Consider the following 26393-nt stretch of genomic DNA (forward strand, 5'->3'; position numbering starts at 1 on the left):
TGGAATGTTTACTGATTCTTGTTGGAGCAGTTGTACCTAAATTCAGTTTCTCTTTCATCAAGAACATTGCTGTTATTTTATTTTTTTCTTATTTTTAGACACTTGCCATGGAAAGTACATGTTACATACTTTAACTTCCAACCCCTGTTGGGCATGTTAAACCATTATACAGTGTTGTGTTTACATAGATTGAAAGAAATGTTATGAAAACCGCTGCTGATATTTTGAATTGTAACTAAATGCAATTTCCTTACATACTTAATAACTGGGACTAGAAAAATATCTCACTCTGTTTTTCCAGAAATGTTGAATTTGGACTATCTTGAAATTTGTGAGCATTAAATCTTCTTGGTTTAGAGCTGTAAGCTATTTCAAAAGGCTTCAAAACTTGGACAGTCCCAGGATTTTGTCACTTCTTGATGTATGAATTGTATATGTGAAAAATGTGATGTTTCACAGTTCAAATGAAGGCTTACCACGTTCAGTAGGACAATGGCTGGTAAATCACTACAGTGTTTCAACCAGCCTTTCGGCTGGAGATAATTTTATCTTTTTATTGACAGCAATGATTGTAACATCACTCTCCAAGAATCATATTCTTATAATTCTATAAACTATCTATCCACACTAGCCACTTGATCAAAGGTGAGCCCTCTGCTTTCTCAGAACTTCTTTCTTTAGTGAGCTGGAATTTCTTTGTACATAAATTGCTTATGTCTACTTGAAGTTGTGGAATGTCAGTAGTTCAAGTAAATGTTGTAGTGATGAATAAAAATGATTAACTTATTTGTTTGTAGGCTTATGGAGGAAATACACTGGTTGTGAGGATGTATCGTACTTACTTTGAAGCAAGGACATCTTTAGCAGAAATGTGGCAGGGAAATCCTGTTCTGACAGCTGTGCTGTTTGGTCTCCCTTTGGGATTCCTCAGTTTAATATGTTATTCGATTTGTTGTGCTGATATCATGGATGCTGATGAAGAAGAAGAAGGTATGATACAACCTGTTATTTATAAAGTATTAATGCAAGTGTCATATCAGTTAGCTGATAATCGTAGAGATACTAAATGAAAATAAAATAAGGTAAGACACTAGATAATGCAGGTTTCTGTAAGTATGGCCAGAGTTTCAATTGTGTTACCATTGCAGTCATTCATTAGCAAACAGATTGACTCAAAGCTTTATTCATTATTTCTTAGTGGCGCAGTAGCAGAGTTCACCAAAGACAGTAAACATGGCAGACAAAGAAACAATACTTAAATTTTTAGATCTTGAATCTGTTAAATGTGAATTGCTTGTGATGATTCAACATAGTTCTTATTTCATATAACATGTAAAAAGCTCTGATTGGGAGAACAATTGATGGGTGCAACAAAATTAGTGAGACTGATTGTTTGCACTTTGTGAAAAACTCACGTGGCCATTGGTATCACGACCGGAGATAATTAAGCATGTGTGACAAATGTTCACCAGAAACCCTAATGTATGGAAGAAAGAAAACAGCCATGAACTGCCGTTATCATATTTGTATGCCCGTGATAATCATATCGAACTGCCTCATTGTTAACTTTGAGGCACTGCTAGATTTAAATCTCTCTTTAGTTGTCTCCAAGTCAGCTTCATCTCACTCCCAGTCCAGTACAGCAGTCAGTTATATTTCCTAACCACAAGAAATGTTAGCCAGACATTTGGCATAACCTGGTGCATCTGGACAATGTCCAATGACATCCCACCTCCTCTTTCACCTTATGATATTTAACGGTTTTCATATATTATCTGAGCAAGGAGAGCAGAGACAGATTTCACGACAGTGCCCTATGTTAAGTTCCAAGACTCTTCACAGTATTTCATGGGGTGGTTGTCATCGTCTTCAGACCAGAGACTGGTTTGATGCAGCTCTCCATGCTATTCTATCCTGTGCAAGATTCTTCATCTCCAAGTACCTACTGCAGCCTACATTCCTCTGAATCTGCGTAGTGTATTCACCTCTTTGTCTCCCTCTATGATTTTTATTCTCCACGCTTCCCTCCAGTACTTAACTGTTAATCCCTTGATGCCTCAGAACGTGTCCTACCAACCGATCCCTCCTTTTAGTTAGGTTGTTTCACAAATTCCTCTTCTCCCTAATTCTATTCAGCAGCTCCTCATTACTTACACGATCTGCCCATCTCTAATCTTCAGCATTCTTCAGTAGCACCACATTACGAAAGCTTCTATTCTCTTCTTGTCTACACTGTTTATCATCCATGTTTCACTTCCATACATGGCTACACTCCATACAAATACTTTCAGAAAAGACTTCCCAACACTTTAATCTCTACTCAATGTTAAAAAAAATTTCTCTTCTTCAGAAACACTTTACTTGCCAGATCCAGTCTACATTTTTAATCCTCTCTTCTTTGACCATCATCAGTTATTTTGCTCCCCAAATAGCAAAAAGTAACTTTAAGTGTCTCATTTCCTAATCTAATTCCCTCAGTATCACCTGATTTAATTTGACTACATTCCATTATCCTCATTTTGCTTTTGTTGACGTTCATCTTATATCCTTCATTCAAGACACTGTCCATTCCGTTCAGCTGCTCTTCCTGGTCCTTTGCTGTCTCTGACAGAATTACAATGTCGTTGGTATATCACAAAGTTTTCATTTCTTCTCCGTGGATTTTAATTCCTACTCCAATTTTTTCTTTTGTTTCCTTTACTGCTTGCTCAATATACAGTTTGAATAACATCGAGGTTAGGCTACAACTCTGTCTCACTCCCTTTGCAATCACTGCTTCTCTTTCGTGCCCCTCGATTCTTATAACTGCTATCTGGTTTCTGTACAAATTGTAAACAGCTTTTCCCTCCCTGTATTTTACCCCTGTAACCTTCAGAATTTGAAAGAAAGTATTCCATTCGACATTGTCAAAAGCTTCCTGTATGACTACAAATGCCAGAAACGTAGGTTTGCCTTTCTTTAATCTATCTTCTAAGATAAGTCGAGGGTCAGTATTGCCCTGCATGTCCCAACATTTCTACAAAATCCAAACTGATCTTCCCCGAGGTTGGCTTCTACCAGTTTTTCCATTTGTCTGTAAAGAATTCATGTTAGTATTTTGCAGCCATGACTTATTACACTGATAGTTCGGCAGTTTTCACACCTGTCGACACCCGCTTTCTTAGGGATTGGAATTATTGTATTCTCAAGCAATGGAAAGTCCAGGATGGAATGTAACAATATTAGAGAAGGAAAGTTGCTACTCACCATATAGCAGAGATGTTGAGTCGCAATAGGCACAATAAAAAGGTTCACAAAATTATAGCTTTTGGTCATTAAGGCCTTTGCAGCAATAGACAAACACACGCAAACACAACTTGCACACACGTCTGCAGTCTCAGGCCTATTGCAACTCAGCATCTCCACTGTATGGTGAGTAGCAACTTTCCTTCTCTAATTATTATATTCTTCTTGAACTCTGAGGGTATTTAATCTACCTCAAACATCTTGCTCACCAGATGGTAGAGTCTTGTCATGGCTGGCTCTCCCAAGGCTATTAGTAGTTCTAATGGAATGTTGTCTACTCCCGGCGCCTTTTTTTGACTTTGCTCTTTCAGTGCTCTGTCAGATTCTCCACACAGTATCATATCTCCCATTACATCTTCTTCTATGCCCTCTTCCATTTCAATAATGTTGTCCTCAAACACACCTCCTTCCACCTTTCTGCTTTCCCTTCTTTGCTTAGGACTGGTTTTCCATCTCTGCTCTTGATATTCATACAGGTGGTTCTCTTTTCTGCAAAGGTCTCTTTAATTTTCCTGTGGGCAGTATCTATCTTACCCCTAGTGATATGCGGCTCTACATCCTTGCATTTGTCCTTTAACCATCCCTGTGTAGCCATTTTGCAATTCCTGTCGATCTCATTTTTGAGATGTTTGTATTCCTTTTTGCTGCTTCATTTATTGCAATTTTATATTTCATCCTTTCATCAATTATATTCAATATATTTTCTGTTACCCAAGGATTTCTACTAGCTGTCGTCTTTTTACCTACTTGATCCTCAGCTGCCTTCTCTATTACATCTCTCGAAGCTACCCATTCTTCTTCTACTTTATTTCTTTCCCCCTTTCTTGTCAATCGTTCCCTAATGCTCTCTCTGAAACTCTGTACAATCTTTGGTTCTCTCAGTTTATCCAGGTTCCATCTCCTTAAATTCCCACCTTTTTGCAGTTTCTTCAGTTTTAATCTACAGTTCATAACCAATAGATGTGGTCAGAGTCCACATCTACCCCTGGAAATGTCTTAAAATTTAAAACCTCGTTCCTGAATCTCTGTCTTACCATTATATATTCTATCTGAAACCTTCCTGTGTCTCCAGGCCTCTTCCACATATAAAACCTCCTTTCATGATTCTTGAACCTAGTGGTAGCTATGATTAAGTTATGTTCTGTGCAAAATTCTACCAGGTGGCTTCCTCTTTCATTCATTACACAGAGTACATATCCACCGACTACTTTTCCTTCGTTTCCTTTCCCTACTATTGAATTCCAGTCCGCCAAGACTATTAAATTTTCATCTCCCTTAACTATCTGAATAATTTCTTTTATCACTTCATACATTTCTTCAATCTCTTCATCTGCGGAGCTAATTGGCATATAAATTTGTACTACTGTGGTAGTTGTGGTCTTCGTGTCTATCTTGGCAACAATAATGCATTCACTATGCTGTTTGTAGTAGCTTATCCGAACTCCTATTTTTTTATTCATTATTAAACCTACTCTTGCATTACCCCCATTTCATTTTGTATTTATAACCCTGTATACACCTGACCAGAAGTCTTGTTCCTGCTGCCACTGAACTTCACTAATTCCCACTACATCTAACTTTAACCGATACAGTTTCCTTTTTAAATTTTCTAATCTACATACCCGATTAAGGGATCTCACATTCCATGCTACAATTCATAGAACACCAGTTTTGTTTCTCCTGATAACGACGCCCTCTGGAGTATTGTACTGGTTGTTACCTATCTCGTTTCTTGATAACTGAATGATTGTGGAGTCTTACGCGGTATATTGTGGTATGACCACATTCGCACCACGTGTTTGTAATTGAGAATAATATGAGTAGTTCCAGCACAATTTCAGCAAGACTTATTTATTAGTAGCTGCTGAAAGATTACACACTGCAGATCTCGTTTGTCTAGGGGTTTTCGAAGTTTTGTTTGCAAAAATAATTACTCCAACAAGCATGGCCTGGGTTTTCTTCTTGTTTGAAATAAACACTACCGGATCCGAAATACTTTCAGCTAAAATTATATTTATTCGTACTTTTTGTTTAGTAACTACAACATTTTCACTATGAACATTGATACTCTAAATGCATTATACTGTACTGGTCACATAAACACGTCCATCTCCCTCCAATACCGACAAAGAAGTAGCGGGCAAGCCAACATGTGCCCGGAAGTTGCAGACATTCCTGCATTGCAGATTCTTTGGTCTACTGACCTTAATAAACTCCAAAGATACATATAAATATACAACATTTAACATTTCAAATGAATCCATTATTTATCATAAAAGAAATATTCATAATTAAATAAATTAAACACATTTCCTGGCAACATAATGAAGTTACCTTAACTCTTTACAGTGGGCATTGTACTTTTCGCATGAGATAAACTTTATCTCCGACAGTTAATTACATTACAATAGCCCACCAGGACTTACAAATGTACCCTGGTCCACTTGTCAGTCCAATACTGAGATTGCATCATTGTCTTGTCTTGTATACATCTTTTTTATCACAACTGTAGCAAACTGTTTATTCTTTCATCAACCGTTGACTTCCTCCTTTGTCTCACAACATAAATTACATAAATACGTATGTCGATTTGTTGCCCATAAATTTACTATAAAATAATACTAAAGTTAAAACATTTTCTCATATTAGAACAAACATAGTACTAACTTCTATATCATCAATGAGGTTGCAAAAGTATTTTAATTCAACAACACTTTTCTCTCATGAGCCTTGTAAATTATGTGATATCAACATTAAGAGGCAAAATAAGCCAACTAAGTATCTGTGTTGTGTTATAAACAGAGCTGAATAAAAACAGTTATGGTGAGCATAATGTAAAACAAAAGCACACTTGCATATACAAGAAAATATAGTCTATTAACTATACAATTTTTTAAGCATTATGGTCTATTTAAGTGAATGAACAAGATTTCAAAATTTATGAGATTTGCTATTCTCAAACTGTGGGGGTGGGTGACATGTCTTGTCTCCTAGCATCATCAGTAAAATAAAATCCCTTATTTATCAAGTTCACATATTTTGCAGTTCATTAAATACTGTACAATTACTTAAACAAGCACATAGGAATCATGAAATCTAATCTTATAATAGAATTATTTGACAATTGGTCTAGATACAACATCGTTTTGCATGAGATATGTTACACGGCATAGTATGGTGACTGCATTTTATTTATTTATTTTTTTTCTTCCAGTAAAATTCTTTCCAGGTAAAGGCATGTTTGTAGGCTCAGTTTGCTCTTTTCTCAATATACGGCTTCAAAGAAACAACATTCCTAAGACTAAACAGCTTTCTCGACTTGGGATATACTAATCGGTACGCATTTGGGTGGGGGTTCTCAATAATCTCAAATGGCCCAATGTAAATGTCAAAGAACTTCTTGAGTTCTGCTGTTAGTAACTTTAATCGTTCATGGGATTTCACTAAGACATGGTCACCTACTCTGAATGTGGTAGCCTTTATTTTCCTATCATGTCTGTTTTTCCTAGCTTCACCTAGTTTCTTCATGGTTTTCTTTACAATCTCTTCACATTCTTTCATTGATATTAAGCTACATTGTGGAAAGTCTATTAATTCAGAAATAAGATTTGCTGGTTTGAGATGAAACATAATTTCATATGGTGAAAACCCAGTGGAGCTATGCTGCAAGCTGTTCATGATATCCTCGAAGTTGTTTACATGGTCGGACCAACTAGGGTGTTTGTGACTACAATACGTCCTACAAAGTTTCCCTATTTCTCTCATGTACCTTTCTGCTGGGTTTCAATATAATGGAAGGAAACATTCCACGTGGGAAAAATTATATATAAAAACAAAGATGAGGTGACTTACCGAACAAAAGCGCTGGCAGGTCGATAGACACACAAACATACACACAAAATTCAAGCTTTCGCAACAAACTGTTGCCTCATCAGGAAAGAGGGAAGGAGAGGGGAAGACGAAAGGAAGTGGGTTTTAAGGGAGAGGGTAAGGAGTCATTCCAATCCCGGGAGCGGAAAGACTTACCTTAGGGGGAAAAAAGGACAGGTATACACTCGCACACACGCACATATCCATCCACACATGCAGACACAAGCAGACATATTTAAAGACAAAGAGTTTGGGCAGAGATGTCAGTCGAGGCAGAAGTGTAGAGGCAAAGAAGTTGTTGAAAGACAGGTGAGGTATGAGTGGCGGCAACTTGAAATTAGCGGAGATTGAGGCCTGGCGGATGACGAGAAGAGAGGATATACTGAAGGGCAAGTTCCCATCTCAAGAGTTCGGATAGGTTGGTGTTGGTGGGAAGTATCCAGATAACCCGGACGGTGTAACACTGTGCCAAGATGTGCTGGCTGTGCACCAAGGCATGTTTAGCCACAGGGTGATCCTCATTACCAACAAACACTGTCTGCCTGTGTCCATTCATGCGAATGGACAGTTTGTTGCTGGTCATTCCCACATAGAATGCATCACAGTGTAGGCAGGTCAGTTGGTAAATCACATGGGTGCTTTCACACGTGGCTCTGCCTCTGATCGTGTACACCTTCCGGGTTACAGGACTGGAGTAGGTGGTGGTGGGAGGGTGCATGGGACAGGTTTTGCATCGGGGGCGGTTACAAGGATAGGAGCCAGAGGGTAGGGAAGGTGGTTTGGGGATTTCATAGGGATGAACTAACAGGTTACGAAGGTTAGGTGGACGGCGGAAAGACACTCTTGGCGGAGTGGGGAGGATTTCATGAAGGATGGATCTCATTTCAGGGCAGGATTTGAGGAAGTCGTATCCCTGCTGGAGAGCCACATTCAGAGTCTGGTCCAGTCCCGGAAAGTATCCTGTCACAAGTGGGGCACTTTTGTGGTTCTTCTGTGGGGGATTCTGGGTTTGAGGGGACGAGGAAGTGGCTCTGGTTATTTGCTTGTGTACCAGGTCGGGAGGGTAGTTGCGGGATGTGAAAGCTGCTGGGTTTGAAAGATGGGTTGTACACGGATATCAGGATATGTTTTGTGTAAGTTTTTTCCATGAACGCTTTCCAGTTTTTTTTTAACAAATTGTGAACCATTATCAGATAGTATAGCTTTAGGTTTCCCTACACTCTTGAAGTAATCTCTCTCTTTGTAATGATCTCTTTACTTGTAGCTTTTTGCACAGAATTAAGTTTAATTAGTTTGGAAAATACATCAACCATGATGAATATAAAACAATGGCCACCTTTGCTTTTAGGTAAAGGACCATAAAAGTCTACAGCTACTAAATCTAATGGCTTATCTGGAATGATGTTCTGCATTTCTCCCTGACGTGTTCTGTTGCTTACTTTTACTCTTTGGCATTTGTCACATGTTGATATTTCGTTCCTCACCTTCTTTACCATGTTATAAAAGTACAGGGCTATTACAAATGATTGAAGCGATTTCATAAATTCACTGTAGCTCCATTCATTGACACATGGCCACGACACACTACAGATACGTAGAAAAACTCATAAAGTTTTGTTCAGCTGAAGCCGCACTTCAGGTTTCTGTCGCCAGAGCGCTCGAGAGCGCAGTGAGACAAAATGGCGACAGGAGCCGAGAAAGCGTATGTCGTGCTTGAAATGCACTCACATCAGTCAGTCATAACAGTGCAACGACACTTCAGGACGAAGTTCAACAAAGATACACCAACTGCTAACTCCATTTGGCGATGGTATGCGCAGTTTAAAGCTTCTGGATGCCTCTGTAAGGGGAAATCAACGGGTCAGCCTGCAGTGAGCGAAGAAACAGTTGAACGCGTGCGGGCAAGTTTCACACATAGCCCGCGGAAGTCGACGAATAAAGCAAGCAGGGAGCTAAACGTACCACAGCCGACGGTTTGGAAAATCTTACGGAAAAGGCTAAAGCAGAAGCCTTACCGTTTGCAATTGCTACAAGCCCTGATACCCGATGACAAAGTCAAACGCTTTGAATTTTCGGCGCGGTTGCAACAGCTCATGGAAGAGGATGCGTTCAGTGCGAAACTTGTTTTCAGTCATGAAGCAACATTTTTTCTTAATGGTGAAGTGAACAGACACAATGTGCGAATATGGGCGGTAGAGAATCCTCAGGCATTCGTGCAGCAAATTCGGAATTCACCAAACGTTAACGTGTTTTGTGCAATCTCACGGTTTAAAGTTTACGGCCCCTTTTTCTTCTGCGAAAAAAACGTTACAGGACACGTGTATCTGGACATGCTGGAAAATTGGCTCATGCCACAACTGGAGACCGACAGCGCCGACTTCATCTTTCAACAGGATGGTGCTCCACCGCACTTCCATCATGATGTTCGGCATTTCTTAAACAGGAGATTGGAAAACCGATGGATCGGTCGTGGTGGAGATCATAATCAGCAATTCATGTCGTGGCCTCCACGCTCTCCCGACTTAACCCCATGCGATTTCTTTCTGTGGGGTTATGAGAAAGATTCAGTGTTTAAACCTCCTCTACCAAGAAACGTGCCAGAACTGCGAGCTCGCATCAACGATGCTTTCGAACTCATTGATGGGGACATGCTGCGCCGAGTGTGGGAGGAACTTGATTATCGGCTTTATGTCTGCCGAATCACTAAAGGGGCACATATCGAACATTTGTGAATGCCTAAAAAAACTTTTTGAGTTTTTGTATGTGTGTGCAAAGCATTGTGAAAATATCTCAATTAATAAAGTTATTGTAGAGCTGTGAAATCGCTTCGATCATTTGTAATAACCCTGTAGATATTTTCTTGTAACTTTTTTACACATTTCTGTATTCCACAGTGACCATAACTCTCATGGGTGTACTTTATTAACTTTTCTGCCTCACACTCTGGCCAACATAGCTTCCAATTGTCAGAGTCCACATCTGTTCTTCTAAAGAGTGTTCCCTTAAAGACCTTATAGTACTTGTCAAGTTTATCATACCCTCTTTTGCCTAAACAGTCCTTAACCAATTTCCAATTAGGATCATTATTCTGTCCCCTCCTGCTGTTATTGCAAAGTGTCCTTATGAGCTTTTCATCTTGGATTCCCTTCATGTATCTTATTTTAAATTCCTTTTCTTCCTCTTGATCAAACATTTCCTGATCTCCTCCTACTGGTAACCTGGATAAAGCATCAGCTACTACATTTTCTGATCCCTTAATATACACAATTTCGTAATCAAACTGTTGCATGAACATTGCCCACCTGGTTAATCTACTGTGATATAGTCTACACTCCTGCAGTAATTTAACCCTTTGTTTCCTGACAAAAGAAAAAATTTACTTTTTAACATTTTCTTTGCAGAATTTATGCTGTTGTGGCCTCAAATGACGGTAGGATTTTTTGTAAAATTTTATTTTATTTTTCACAACTTTTTCTCTCCTGGTACTTAGAAGTACCGTCAGACTCCATATACAGAATCACAACATGCGCAGAAAAATGCTCCAATTTTTATAACTTGTACGTTATTCCACATAAATATTAAATATTTTTACATTAGAAAATTAATTAACCAAAATATGATATTTCTGAATTTTTTTTTTTTTAATTTCGCATAAATTTATTCTAGAGCAACTTCACAATACATAGTAACTTAGCTATACATTTTTGACAGTATATACATATCACATATTTAGTGATACCTCATGAAATTGTAGGAAACAGTTCTTTTTCTCATTGCAGCACAAATACACTTTACATGTACTACATTGTGAATGTGGTCTTGACTGAATTTTATTTTTCGCACACATTTCGCATCGTCCTCATTTACAACTGAACACTACAAAATGGTTTCCTCGGTTACCAAGACGTACGTACATCCTTCAGAACAGAAAAGTTATCCTTCCTTCTCTTTGGGAGAGTTATTTCATCTTTACCAGAGTTTCTCTTTTTGAGATTTGGCACTTGCTGTTCATTCATTAGCCGTAGTGCCACAGCACACCTGAATTCCAGCAGTGGCAGTGCCCCATGTAGATAACTGAAAATGATGCAAGCATTGACAAAAGCAATTTCTATTGCTCCCCAGAAGAGACGGTACCACCATTTCTTTGATCACTTGTCAAGACCATAAGTTGAATGTAATCTGTCTGCATGATCCACACCACCTATGTTTTTATTGTAATCACATACAATAACTGGACATGGTATAGTCATACTAGTTTCATCTTTCTGTTTTCTTGTCACTACACTCTGTTCAATGCAATGGAAGTTTGACGCAAAATATACTACTTTATTTTCCTTCCATTGAAATACTGTTAGGTCTAAAGATGACTCTCTGTGATTTGATTTAGACGTTTTTCTTTAGGTAAATTCCCTGGCAAACCTTTCCTGTTTGTTCTAATTGTTCCACAGGCAAATGTATTTACCGATTTCTGTGTGAGAAAAAGTGAACAGAACAATTAGTGACGCATTGTTGCTACAATAAAGTGTTCGCACAACCTGACGGTACTAATAAGTCCGCTTTATATTTTCCACTCATCTCATTCACTTGTAACGTAATGCTTCAAACTATTATAAAAAAACAAAGAAGGTAAGTACGTACAATGGAAAACTCAACGGAAGTTTCAGTAAATTGCGCACAAATTCAGGCAACACCATGGAAACAAGCACGTACGATCTTCTGTTTTCACAGCAGCGCGCGAAAAACAATTTCAAGCTCTGACCGCCAGAGAGGTCTATGTATTGCACAATAACATCTATGAAACAGTAGAGCAGAGTTACTGTTACGTACCGACGGGCTCTCAGATCACGAAACTGCACCACGAGAAAATAATTAGAGTCAAAACTTACTGGTACTTTTAAGTACCGTCAGGCAACAAAGGGTTAAAGCTTTGTGGTCTGAATAGACTTTTATCTTGTGTCCTAACAGGTATGTTTAAATTTTGTAAACGCCCGATGTACTGCGAGTAATTCTTTTTCTGTGACAGTGTACGTTCTCTCATGTTTAAGTAACATTCTGCTGGCAAATGCAATGGTACAATGAAGATTTTTTCCATTCACAACTTTCTCCTGAAATAGTTCTGCTCCTAGTCCATAATCACTACTGTCAGTGTGGAGACAAAATGGCAAACTAAAATCTGGTCTGTGTTCTTACAAAGTTCATTCTTAATTTTATCAAATGCTTCCTGGCACTCTTCAGACCAATTCCATGTAGCATTTTTTCTAAGTAAGTTGCTTAAACATGTTACATTAAGGCATTGTCCATTTACATATTTTCGATAGAATCCACAGAGTCCATAGAAAGACTTTAATTGTTTTCGGTTTCTAGGAGATGGAAAGTTTACGATAGATTTTATTTTCTCAGGATCTGCACTTATCCTTTCCTTAGTAATGACATGATCTAAAAATTTGAGTTCTGACACACCAAATTTACATTTTTCCAGTTTTAATGTCATACCACCTCTTCTGAGTTTCTCACACACCTTTTTCAATAACTTCAAATGATCCTCCCAACTTTGATTTGAAACTAATATATCGTCTACATAAATTGTTAATTCTGACACAACTTCTTGGCCAAGTACATAGTCTAGTGCCCTTATAAATTCGGCAACTGATGAGTTTAATCCGAAAGGCACTACACAATACTGGTAACATCTCCCATTGTATAAGAAAGCAGTGTACTTTCTAGAACTAATTGCAAGAGGTACTTGATGAAAACCTGAAGTTAGGTCAAGGCTTGACATAATTTGGATATTTTTAAATTTATATAACAACTCATCGATGTTCTCTGGGTGCTCAGTTTCTCTGTATAAACATTTGTTTAACTGTCTGGAATCTAGTACTAATCTGACTTGTCCATTAGGTTTATTTACAGTGACTAAGAGATTATTATAAGGGCTTATACTCCTCTCAATGATTTCACACACTTCCATCTTTTGCAATTCTTTCTTCACTGCTACCCTTTTCGAGATTGGAATACTGTACGGTTTTGTAAAGAAAGGTTCATATGGCTTCAACTGTAAAGTACATTGGTATCCAATTACTTTACCTGGTATATTGCTAAATACATCACTATATTCCCACAAAAATAATTTCAAATCTTGTTTTTGGTTCTCAGTTAGTTCTCTAGCTTCGGCTACTTTTTCATTTACCAACTTTTCAAACTCTATCTCATTTGTATCAAAATCTGTGACATGGCTTTCAACGTACTTACCTTCTTTTGTAAATTCAATACTGTTCACAGTCTTATTCATACAAAACACATTTGATTGAAGGAGTTTCGTAGTTGGTAGAGTCATCATTAATTTCTGCCCTGCTCAATCAAATGCTGCACTTACGTTTGTTATCCAAGACATGCCTAGGATAAAATCCTCTGTGAGATCAGGAATGACGAGACACCCATGTGACCATGATGCTCCTTCAATTTCAAAAGTAATAAAAGCCTGACTCCTTATTGATTTACTGTGCTTCCCAGTAGCACCTCTTATTTTAATTCCTACCACAAGTAACTCAACATAATCCTTATTAGTTTTCAGTTTTTTACGTAATGATTCTGATATCCCAGATACTTGACTTCCTGTGTCCACTAAACACTTTCCTTTCCATGATCCTATCTGCACATCAATAAACGGACTGCTTACATCAAAGTCAAATTTTTTATTAATATTCTCATGTAATAAGTCATCTTCAATTTCACTGAATCCATATCCCTTTCCAGTATCCTTACCTGTATCATTACTACCAGAGTTATATGCTGTTATTACCCTAATTACATTTTCTTTGGCCTGATTACTATGCCTGAATATTTCATTAATCCAACTACATTCATTTGTGCTAATGTGTGTCTTTCCTTTATATTTATCTCTTAACACTTGTGCAATGTGATACTTAATTCTATGCCACCATTCTGGATACAAAGTTTCACATATATCAAGTGTTACCTTTCTGAAATTTTCATCATCCTTAATGGCACTACTATTAACCCATAAGTTAAACGAAAATTGCTCACTATCTGACACTTCATCATCTACTCCCCTAATGCTGTTAAGATTACCTGCTGTCAATTCCTTCTCATTTTTCTTACATGTATCAAGATCAAATAACTCATTGGCTAAAATTCTGGCATCCTTATCATTCATATTGTCAACTGTGTTCATGTGTACCTTGCTTATTTCATTACTGTCCTCTTTTATATTAGTAATCCCTAAAGCTTCCGACTCCTCACTTACACCAATAAAACATCTATCTTCACTACTATCCTCAATCTCCTTTTCTTCCCAATCAACATCACACAAATTATCATCTTTATCCTCTGCACTCTTACCTTCAGTATGCAGATACACATTTAAATCATCCTTACTAGGTGCTCTTTTCATTCCTAGCCCACCAGACTCTTCCATAAGTTCACTAATTCCTAATACACTTTGATCATTTGAACAACTATTTTCCAGCAAGGTGCCCCTCTCAGCCCACTCATAGAATGAATCTAAGTTTAATTCTTCACAGTTTTCTAAGCAATCAGTGCCTTTAAATAAGTTACCTTTTGTTTCTGGTTTATTTGTATGACATATATTATTTGTAACAGATACTACATTAATGGGATAACACTTCTCTTTAAAATAACTACTCATTATGTCACTGGTATCTTTCTGTTTAGTTTGACAGTTTGGGTTGGCCCCTTCCATTTGTGTATAAGTAGCTCCTACCTTGCGGACCGCCAATGGAGCCCTATTCAGTTTTTTAACTCCTGTTCAGTTCTTCCCATACCATTATGACTATTCCACTCCTTTGGTTTATTTCCAAAGTGCCTGTTACCAAATTGATTATGACTATTTCCATGTTGACCCTTGTAATGGAAATTGTGTCCTTGTGATCCCTTGAAGTTGTACTGGTGATTTCTCTGATGAGAATCACTACTTCCAAAACTGTGTGGTTCCTTTTTATCATGTTGTGTGTTTCCCCAATTTGTATGCCCTGTCTTTTGAAAATGGTTTTGACTATGATGTGGTGGTTTACCCGTTTTCTCAATAATTCTGTCTAGTTTGTCAACATATTTCAAAAACTGATCAATTGTGTCATCTGGACCATAAGCCAACTCCCACTGTAGTTCACACGGTATCCTCCTTTTAAGTGCATCAATTTGAGTGAGTTCATCAAAAGGTTTGCTTAGGTGAGTGAGTTTCCTTAACCGATTTCTGCAAAATTGCTTCATGCTACCATATTCATGTTTATAAACAGGTCCACTCAAGAATTCGCTTTTTATTCTTGCTTGTTCTGTCTCTGACCAGAATTTACTTAAGAACCTCTCCTCAAACTCTGCAAAAGCCATTCCCTCCGTACAATAATGATTAGTCCATGACAATGCTTCACCTTCTAGAAATCTTTTTACAAATTTAATTTTCAAATTATCATTCATATTTGGAAAAAAATTATCTTTGCAATGCTGCAGGAAATCTACCGGATAGATACTGCTCTCATCTGAAAAGTTTTTTACTGGAATATTGCACCACAAAGTGCCAATATTGTTCGGCAAACTATTGGTGACCACATTGCTACTAACACTTTCAAGTTTCTTAGTGATGTCATTAATACTATTTTCTAAACTCTTGACTTGATTTTTGCTTATCTGATTATTTACATCTACTTTCAGTAAGAATTCGTATCTTTTGTTCAAATTTGCTTTCTACTTTAACAATTTTATCGTCTACAAGAGAAATACGATCAGATACTGTTTCTTCTACATGTTTGATATCTGAATGCACAACTTTAAACACATTATGGATTTCTCTCTACCTGTACTAACTTCAGTTGTCAGATTTTTTACTTTTGCATCTACATTTTTAACTTTTCTCCCGACATAATTGACGCTACCTGTGATCTTAACCATATTACGACTCAAACTGAAAATTTTTGCTTCTACTTTTTGAAAGTGATCGTCATTTTTCTTTTCATATTCTTTGAACGGTTTTTCAAATTTATCACTCATGAGCTTAAGAGTCTGGTCTAACTAAGCAGCGTTGTTTTGCTCCATTTGATCCAAACGAATCTCATTAGCATCGAGTCTGTCTTTAATATTTCCTAACCACTGTCAATTTTGTCTGTTAGTGTCATCAATTGCCTTAAATTTTCCTTCCATATAATTCATTATTTTTGATAACATGTCTTTAACTTCATTCTGTCTTTCCGTACGAGTTTCAACTTTGTCTACAGGATTCGGACTATTACTGTTGCATTCACTTTCGTATGATAAATTTACATCTGTACTAGCGTTGGCGACACCGTCGTCAATACTTTCCTCTTTCACAATAGTCATCTTTTTACACAGGAATAAACAAAACACAACAAATTTGTCTTTTCTAAAGGGTACTAAACTATCTTATTCAAAGTTTACTGGTTTTCTTAGCTTATAACGTCTTCTTTGTTGATTGGTGCATGATGGAATTCACAACACTGAAACACTACACTTATATAAATATTGTTTTTTTGTTGCACAACACTTTACACTTTTTTCTTCTTTCTTGACTTATTTCACCGTTATTCTTGCTCCAGTAACTGCATTCCGTTGTCTTGAAGTATCAGCATTCGACTTCCTTTGTCTTGAAGGTATCAGCATACGACTTCCTTTGTCTTGAAGGTATCAGCATACGACTTCCTTTGTCTTGAAGGTATCAGCATACGACTTCCTTTGTCTTGAAGATATCAGCATACGACTTCCTTTGTCTTGAAGGTATCAGCATACGACTTCCTTTGTCTTGAAGGTATCAGCATACGACTTCCTTGAACATTTGCATCCAGGATGTACGAATTCTGTCGTTTTCTTCGCAATCTCGGTGGTAGTTTATTTTGGTAACATTTTCAACAATCCCGGACGACGCCACCATATTGTACTGGTTGTTACCTATCTCGTTTCTTGATAACTGAATGATTGTGGAATCTTACGCGGTATTTTGTGTTAGGACCACATTCGCACCACGTGTTTGTAATTGAAAATAATACGAGTAGTTCCAGCACAATTTCAGCAAGACTTATTTATTAGTAGCTGCTGAAAGATTACACACTGCAGATCTCGTTTGTCTAGGGGTTTTCGAAGTTTTGTTTGCAAAAATAATTACTCCAACAAGCATGGCCTGGGTTTTCTTCTTGTTTGAAATAAACACTACCGGATCCAAAATACTTTCAGCTAAAATTATATTTATTCGTACTTTTTGTTTAGTAACTACAACATTTTCACTATGAACATTGATACTCTAAATGCATTATACTGTACTGGTCACATAAACACGTCCATCTCCCTCCAATACCGACAAAGGAGTAGCGGGCAAGCCAGCGTGTGCCCGGAAGTTGCAGACATTCCTGCATTGCAGATTCTTTGGTCTACTGACCTTAATAAACTCCAAAGATACATATAAATAAATACATATAAATATACAACATTTAACATTTCAAACGAATCCATTATTTATCATAAAAGAAAATATTCATAATTAAATAAATTAAACACATTTTCTGGCAACATAATGAAGTTACCTTAACTCTTTACAGTGGGCATTGTACTTTTCGCATGAGATAAACTTTAGCTCCGACAGTTAATTAGATTACAGTAGTCCCCGCCCAGAGATCCAAATTGGGGACTATTTTACCTCCGGAATATTTTACCCAAGAGAATGCAATCATGATGTAACCATACAGTAAATCTGCATGCTCTCAGGAAAAATTATGACTGTAGTTTCCCCTTGCTTTCAGCCGTTTGCAGTACTAGCGCAGCAAAGTCGTTTTGATTAAAGTTACAAGGCCAGATCAATCAAGCATCCAGACTGTTGCCCCTGCAACTACTGGAAAGGCTGCTGTCCCTCTTCAGGAACACTCTTTTCTTTTTCTTTTTCATTTGTCATCCGTAGCTATGCAAACATGGCTCAGCTCCAGATGCAATCAGCCCAGTCACCTCCACTCAATGGATACACTTCAGACGACTCACATTTGTTGAAAGATAGCTACTTTTGGTGTAAAGATAGTAAACCTTTCCAATTGGCCAGCCACACCAATCCCCAAGAGATCTCTCAACCAACATGTCACACAACTTTACTTTGCTAATGAATTACAAACAAGGTCAGCAAACAAATTGAAAGCTACAGATACAGCAATAGAGCAGAATAATAAATGTTACTTTTTCAAAGGAACCACCATGGCATTCACCAGTGGTGATTTAGAGAAATCACAATAGTAATGATCACTGGTCATGGCTGTTTTCTTTCATCATCGTGTCCGTGCATGTGACGAGTGTGAGGGGCAAGAGATCTGTCCTGTTGCACACATGAACCAGTTATAAATCAGTCTTACTGGGCTTGACAATCAACAAGTTGTCTGTCTGCATGAATAGCCACTGACAAACTGTGACCAAGGGACAGCTGAACCATGCTGAATATACTGGCCAACATGATGTACTTAACTTGAGTGACTGCTTCACAGCATGTGCCATCTGAATCTTCCTTACCACCACCAGCTTTTCCGAATTGAACACGAGCTCTCCCTGCGATACATCCTACATCTCCCACAACCCCTCTGACCTTAACCTTCCAGTGTGTGTCCTTCACCCACCTATTTCCTTTCTTGCTCCCACTCCTGCACTACACATCTTTTTATTCCACCAATGCACCCCTTTTTGCCCCTCACCTGCTTCTCTCTCTTTCCACCCCTCCATTCAGACCCCTGGCAGCACCTAGCAGCCCTACCCTGTCCCCAGCATGCCCCTACATGCTCCCACAAGCAGGCACTACACCTTTCCCCACCCCTTCCATGCTATCCCTGCTTCGGCCCTCCCTCTGCCTTTCCCAGTCCCAGCCTTTTCCTTATCCCCACTTCCCACACCCACCCTCACTCCCACTCTTACTCCCACTCCCATGTATCCACATATATCCTTTCAGCAGATCCAGTTGGCTATATTCAGTGTGTGAATGTTGTGCTTCTGTGAATGTGTCTGTTTTCTTCTTCAGAAGAAGGCTTTTTGGCCAAAATCTCAAATGTATATCTGTCTTTTTGTTGTCTGTCTGCAACTCAGCCTTTCCTCTATACACTGTTGTGACAAAAGTCATGGGATAGTGATATGCACGTATACAGATGGCAGTAGTATCACATATGCAAGGTATAAAAGGGCAGTGCCTTGGCAGAGCTGTCATTTGCACTCTGGTGATTCATGTGAAATGGTGTCCAACTTGAGTATGGCCACACAAAGGGAATTAAGATTTTGAACATGGAATGGTAGTTAAAGCTAAATGCATGGGACATTCCATTTCAGAAATTGTTAGGGAATTCAATATTCCAAGATCCACCATGTCAATAGTGTGCCAAGAACACCACATTCCAGTGTTGTCTCATCATGGGCAATGCAGTGGCCAATAGCCTTCACTTAACACCCAAGAGCAGCAGCATTTGTGTAGAGTTGTCTGTGCTAACAGACAAGCAACGCTGTGAAATAACCACAGAAATCAATGCAGGTCGTACGATGTATGTACGAGTGTGTGGCAAAATTTGGAGTCGATGGACTATGGTGGCAGACAGTCTACGCTAACAGCGTGACATAGATTGAAGCACCTCCCCTGGGCTCATGATTATTTTTGGTTGGACGCTAGTCGACTGGGAAACAGTGGCCTGATCAGACGAGTCCCAATGTCACAAGTTGTCAACAAGGCACTGTGGAAGTTAGTGGTGGCTCCATAATGGTGTGGGCTGAAACAATTATGGAATTTTTATGGATGACAAGTCCAAATTATAAAATTCTGCATCAAGATTAGATGGTGTTTTAAACATTTAATTACTTGCAGAGTAATACAAACATGTACTCAACTGTTTCTAAACTGATCACAAAATTTGTTTTGATAAATTGTCCACTAGTTAAGTAGTAGCTGACTACAAAATCATCAAAGTTTATTTGGCCTTGACAGTTCAGGTAGTAGTTCATTATTTTCAGCATTAACACATTTCATTTCATGATAAATGAAACCAACAACAATTAAATTCTTTTCACTCTTTCCAACTACAAAATCATCTTTCAAACAATGCAAACAATTACCTCTTCATTATCATGAACCATTTAACCCAAACCATTAAAATCTTCCACTTCATTAACTTCAGGAGTGGGTTTTGTTCACTTAGGTATTTGACTTTGTCTTCAACATTCTCTGAATAAACTATTACTTTGTTTCTGCCTACTGTTAGCGTTTCTATTCCAAGAATCTCATTTTTGTCTTTTTCCTCATCACTGTTTTTTAAAGTTTGTAAGTGAGCCAAATTGTCCTGGATATTAATTTTTGTTTTGGTAGGTGCTACAGTTACAGGTGGTGTTTTCAGTTTCCTGGATTTCGCAAAGTATTGCTTTTACTTCTTGATGCAAGTATGTGAATGTTGTGTAGTATGGTCCTAAGTATTGCATAATGTTTTTATGTCTTGTCCTATTGTTTTTAAAGCATGCCTCATCTTTTGATTTTGGATCTCAAGATTTTCAAAAAATTGTTCCAGTCTTACTAATACATTTTGTATAATTGACAACCTCCCATTTTCTATAATTGACAATCTCCTTTCCATTCAGTTAAACTTTGTTTGCTCATTTAATTATTTTGGTGCTGTTTCCCAAGTGTGTTAACTTCACACATACACCCATTTCTGCTTTAGATCTTCATTCAGTGCTCATCATTGTTCGTACACTTCCACACAACAGTAACAAAAATACTGTACTCGCATGTCCATATACCTGAAGTTCAATCTGGAGATTATTATTGGTTGTTGCATTGGAGTATCAGTCCATCTGTAATTTCATTAGCTCTGCTTTCCATAGAAATTGACATATAATTTTCCTTAATAATCTGCAAAACATAAATTAACAACAGTATCAAAATCTTGGTCTTTTAATTTACCCGGGACAAGAGCACTCGGATTATGACCTCCCATCGTAAACTAAATTTCATCAGAAAACTTTGTTATTATTGCACAAATTATAAATTTTATCTTTAGGGAAAGGTTGAATCTAAAATGAATTTTGCAATAAGAATGATGATTTACCCCAATTACTGAGCTTATGAATTTCCATACCTTCATTGTTGTTCCTCAGAAATCTGCTGAGGTTGATTCTGTGCATACTGGAGGTAAGGTTTTTATTTTTAACATATGCACTATGAATAACCAGTTACAGATGTTGGATTTTCAAAAACTATAAACTTTTGTTCTTTCAGCTTCTTGTCACAGATTAAATAATCTCACATCATTAACAACTCCCTACTCCTTTTCTCTAATGACATCTTCTAACAACTTACACCATTTCAGAATTAATTGTTTCTGACTGCTGCTTTACAAACGCACCACATAAAGCAGTACCAAGATATAAAAGGTTGCAGTTCAGAAATGGTAAAAAACATCAATTTTATATCCAGAGATTTTCATATGTAATCAAAGTGACATGTTTTCAGAACTAGTTATACAAAAAGGATTATAATTTTAAAGTTAAATTGGAACTAAATCTTGTGTCAATGGTATATGTTAGTTCTATACATGAAAATGTATAAGAGTAAATTAGATTTTTGGCTTTACAATTTTGATTACTTTGGATTGTGTTACAAATTTAATGTGTGTATTGTGTTCTACAATAAGGGTGAGAGATAGGAGCACCAACCAGTTCCATTACAGCACGCACACGCACTCGCACGCGCGCGCGCGCACACACACACACACACACACACACACACACACACACACAGAGTATATATTAATTTGTAGATGTTTTATAATGTTCAGGATGTTTATGGTATTTTAATTCAGTAATGCTTTTCTGTTCACAGATATAACCCACGAAAAGAAAGAATGAAGAAATCAGTTGTTATCGACATTGAACATACATGCTGTCAGAGGGAATCCCTTCAGTACTAGTGCAGTGACATCGATTGGTGCTTTGATCGGTGTATTACATTGGGCTAGTGATATAATACATTAATCGTAATCATCGTCATCATAAACTGCTCTTATTTTCTTGTGACAAATCACAAAACTTTTCAAAATGTAGTTCTGGTTTCAACCAACGAGTGTTTATTATTACTCTGTCTAAATACACACTGCTGCAACCAGTAGGATAATGTTCCTCTTGCATTGTCAAACTAGAGTAGACAACAGTAAATTTTTCTACTGTAGCTTGTACTTATGTTGACAAAAGAATGGAAACCTTAAATCAGCTCTTGCTGCAGTTTTCATTTAGACAAATTGATGATGTCCATTGCTAGTTGAAACCGGAAACTGGGTTTTCCAATAGTTCTTTGTGATTGTCACACAAAAATAAGAAGGTAATTAGTCAGTCACTTATTCCCCGTTGACAATATGGCATAATAATCACAATCAAACATGTTTCAGTTTTAATATAAGTATATTATTCTAGTCCCTTGACTGTTATGGTGAAACATTTGACTACTGTGAGACTGTTTTTACTCCCTCTTCTGAAGAAGAGAGCTGTAACAGAGAGAATCTTTGAATGTGGTTAACGATTCATAGTTTGTGTGTGTAATGATATCTATGCCATGTAAAAAGATGACATGGAATTGTTTTCCTGTGATTATTTTAAACAATGAAGATCTCTAACAGCAACCTGTGTTAGTATAAGATTGAAAACTTGTTTTGATGAAGGTAAAGTCAATGGAAGATAAAGCATGCATCTGAAACTGAAATACATGATGGGGAACAATAATCATAATGAGATGCCAGAATGATTCGAGGTTTTAAAACATTGACATGGTTACTCTGTGAATGGAGCTGTAATGTTCCATTGTAGAAGTACCTAGGATATCAGTGAACTTTTTCACAAAACTAAAAATGTCTATTTCAAGAATAATAAACATATGAATCATTGTGATTGTTATTTACAAACAACTGCCCAACAAACACACACACACACACACACACACACACACACCTAATTCATATATGAATTTAACCTTGATGAGCTATAATAACTGCACATTTCCATTTCATTTCCAAACTGTAATGAAAAGAGATGGTGGTTCTAGAATTATTAGTTTGACCATTTGATACAACTAAGCTTAAAAACAGGGCAATTAGCTGCTGTAAAATGAAGTTCTACATCACATTTTACAGTGTGAATTAAAGCTCCAGTAACATAACAATCTCTACATTAATTTAAATATCACTGTCATATTTCTTTCACATTATTCACCAAATTGGCTTTTTAGAAGTGGCTGGGTCTTGTTAGGAGTGGATTATGAGAGACACCAATAAAGAACAGCATATCACATCCTCTTTAATTCACTGTGGTAAATAAAATGATAAAAAGAAAATAAAAGACTTGTGTGCTAGGAAGAATTGATTTTGTTGTGAGAACACTTCTCTTTCATTATACAGGGTTATATTATGTAAAGTTAAACTTTCAAACTGCTGTAGAAATAACACCATTGGTCAGAATGACATCAAATTGCAATGGAATAGTATTGGAGAAGAGGGAAAACGTATGGCAGAAGAAAAATAAATCGTTACAAAATTTAGCAATAGATGATGTTGTAAGCGTCATAATTTAATAGTGGTCAACTACAAATGACAAATGAATCATACAGTAACGCCTAAGGTGTAAGTTTGACGTGAAACAAACTATACTACTCAATGTGCTTGGGTGTACAGATGTGATACTGTTAGATACACAAGCCCATCCACCAAGGCAAGTTCAAATCACATCAGAGGGGAAAAATTAGTTTTAATAGTCCGGAAGCTGAAAACTGCATAAAAAGCATCACTCACATCGGTTTTTAATTGTCCTGAGGCCAAAACCCTCATAAAAAGTGTCAATCACATTGGTTTTAAATTGTCCTGAGGCTAAAAACTACATAAGAAGCATCAATCACATCAGTTTTTAGTTATCCTAAGGCCAAAAATCGCATGAAAAGTATCAGTCAAAATCAAATCGGATTATTAATTACTGTGTGACTGGCGCAAAACGTTAAATATGCTGTCCACCGTTTTCTGCAACAAGTTGAAACCGAGAAACAGCATCTTCCATAACTGATCGAAGTATTTCCAGAGTCACATTCAGAATGTGTTGTGCAATGCATGCCTTCAATACAGCTGAGTTTGCAATCAGAACACCGAACACATCATCATTCAGATAGCCCCACAGCCAGAAGTCACACAGATTAAGATCAGGTGATCGGGATGTCCAGGCTGTAGGGAAAAGGCGGCTGATAATTCTAGCATTTCCAAAATGGCACTTCAGCAGCTACTTTAATGGATTTGCAATCTGCAGAGGGTGTCCATCTTGCATAAAAATGACCCCATCCTCACATCCACGCTGTTGGAGAGCTGGAATGATGTGATTGTGCAAAAGACACTCATAGTGCTTACCAGTGACGGTACATGCAACACGATTGGAAGCACCTGTCTCTTTGAAAAATTACGGGCCTACGATAAATGATGCCGTAAGCCTGCACCACACAGTGACCTTTTCAGGATGAAGTGGTACTGGTTGATTTGCACGTGGATTTTTTGTTGCCCAAATTTGACGATTCTGTGTATTGACTTAGCCTCTCAGATGGAAGTGGGCTTTGTCTGTCCATAAAATCTTTCATGGCCCATCACTGGCTACTTTCATGTGAGCAAGAAATTCCAAAGCAGTCTCTCTTGCTGGCAGATCAACAGAAAGCAACTCGTGCACATGGGTAATTTTGAATGGATAGCAAAGAAGGGTGATTCGTAGCATTTTACACACCATGCTCATGGGTATGTCCAATGTTCGGCGATTCTCCGTGCACTACATGTTTGCAGACCACCACTCATCTCCTCCTGCATTGAATTTCTGAATCATTTTCTCCAGACTCACAGCAGTCACATGAACAAACACCTTTTCTTAAAACTCCTTCATCGTCCAGAACTTCTGCAGGTCTGTGTGCAGTCATCATTCTTATAATACAGCTTTACAAGCAGAGCGCAATCCTGCATTGAGACAGTCATGGCGAACGTCACAGATGCAAAAGGAGGAAAAGCCGTGTACCCAGTGTGTTTATACCAGCTTCAGTGGGTCGTGCACATTATAGGTGTTTTCATTTACATATTCTGACACACAACAGCACCATCTATTGATCAATTTTCAAATTATTTTTTTTCTTCTGCCATACATTTTCCCCCTTCTCTGATAATATTCCATTGCAATCTGACATCATTCTGACCAGTGCTGTTATTTTTACTGCGTTTTGACAGTTTAACTTTAATTATAATCGCTCTGTATGTATAAACATGTGCATATTGATAAAATAAGTGCTTTCACAAATTCCGCACTGTAAGGAAGTTGATAAGGCTACTACAAAGAAAATGGACTTTACTTCTGGCGACTCAGTATAAATTTTTTTCCTTAAAATACATATATATGTTTCCTGACTGCCTTAAACTCTTTCATCATTCTTCAAATGATGATTAAGGCCCATTGTGTTCCAATTATTGAAAATAATATGAGGAGCATTCAATAAATAATGCAACACTTTTTTTCTGAAAGCAGGTTGGTTTTATTCAGGGCTTTAATACACTGTATTATTCCCCACTTTTTTTTTTCCCCCGACAAACAGGCTGAAGTCATTTCTTCAATTTTCTAAGGTTCGCACAAAACACTTCAGAGATGATCATTGCACCATGAGGCAGGACATTAAACATAACTCCTTCAGAGTCCCAGAAGGCCATTGCCAAGACTTTACCGGCTGAGGGTGCGGCTTTGAACTTTTTCTTGGGGGGAGAGGTGGTGTCATGCCATTCCATGAGTTGCTCTTTTCTTTGTGGTTTAAAGTGATGAACCCATGTTTCATCATGTTTGATGATGATCAATAAAAATAATAATGATCAGCCTCGTAATGTGCAAGCAATCAGCACAGTTGGTCCTTCATTACTTTTTATAGTCTTCTGTTAGGGGGAAAGAATCCCAGCGGGTTTGAGTACCGCTACTGGTAGAAGTGTGTGTCAGCACTACCAACAGAGATGTCCAGTTTTGCAATGAGGTGTTTGATTGTGACCCATCCATTACCTCAAATAAGTGTGTTATCAAGTTCCAACATTGCAGGAGTCACAGTTGATGTGGCCAGCTGGCATGCTGGAGGTCAAACATTTTTGCATGACATTGTTGTTTTGACAACAGACACTTTGCCCAACAACCTACTATCTTTAGTTCACTGCCAGCTCTCTGTA

General features: G+C 37.7%; 1 protein-coding gene across 3 annotated transcripts in view; it reads left to right on the forward strand.

Moving 5' to 3' along the window:
- The window catches only part of LOC124790124 (protein disulfide-isomerase TMX3), a 196703-nt gene extending 173634 nt beyond the window's left edge, over positions 1-23069 (forward strand). For all 3 annotated transcript variants that reach the window (XM_047257695.1, XM_047257696.1, XM_047257697.1), the window contains 2 exons: positions 798-990; positions 22016-23069. In XM_047257695.1, the coding sequence (XP_047113651.1) occupies positions 798-990; positions 22016-22041 (219 nt within the window). In that variant the 3' untranslated portion in view covers positions 22042-23069. The remainder of the gene's footprint in view (positions 1-797; positions 991-22015) is intronic.
- Positions 23070-26393: the final 3324 nt, after the last annotated feature.

Source organism: Schistocerca piceifrons, chromosome 3 (assembly GCF_021461385.2).
Source record: "Schistocerca piceifrons isolate TAMUIC-IGC-003096 chromosome 3, iqSchPice1.1, whole genome shotgun sequence".
In the NCBI taxonomy this organism is placed as follows: Eukaryota; Metazoa; Arthropoda; class Insecta; order Orthoptera; family Acrididae; genus Schistocerca; species Schistocerca piceifrons.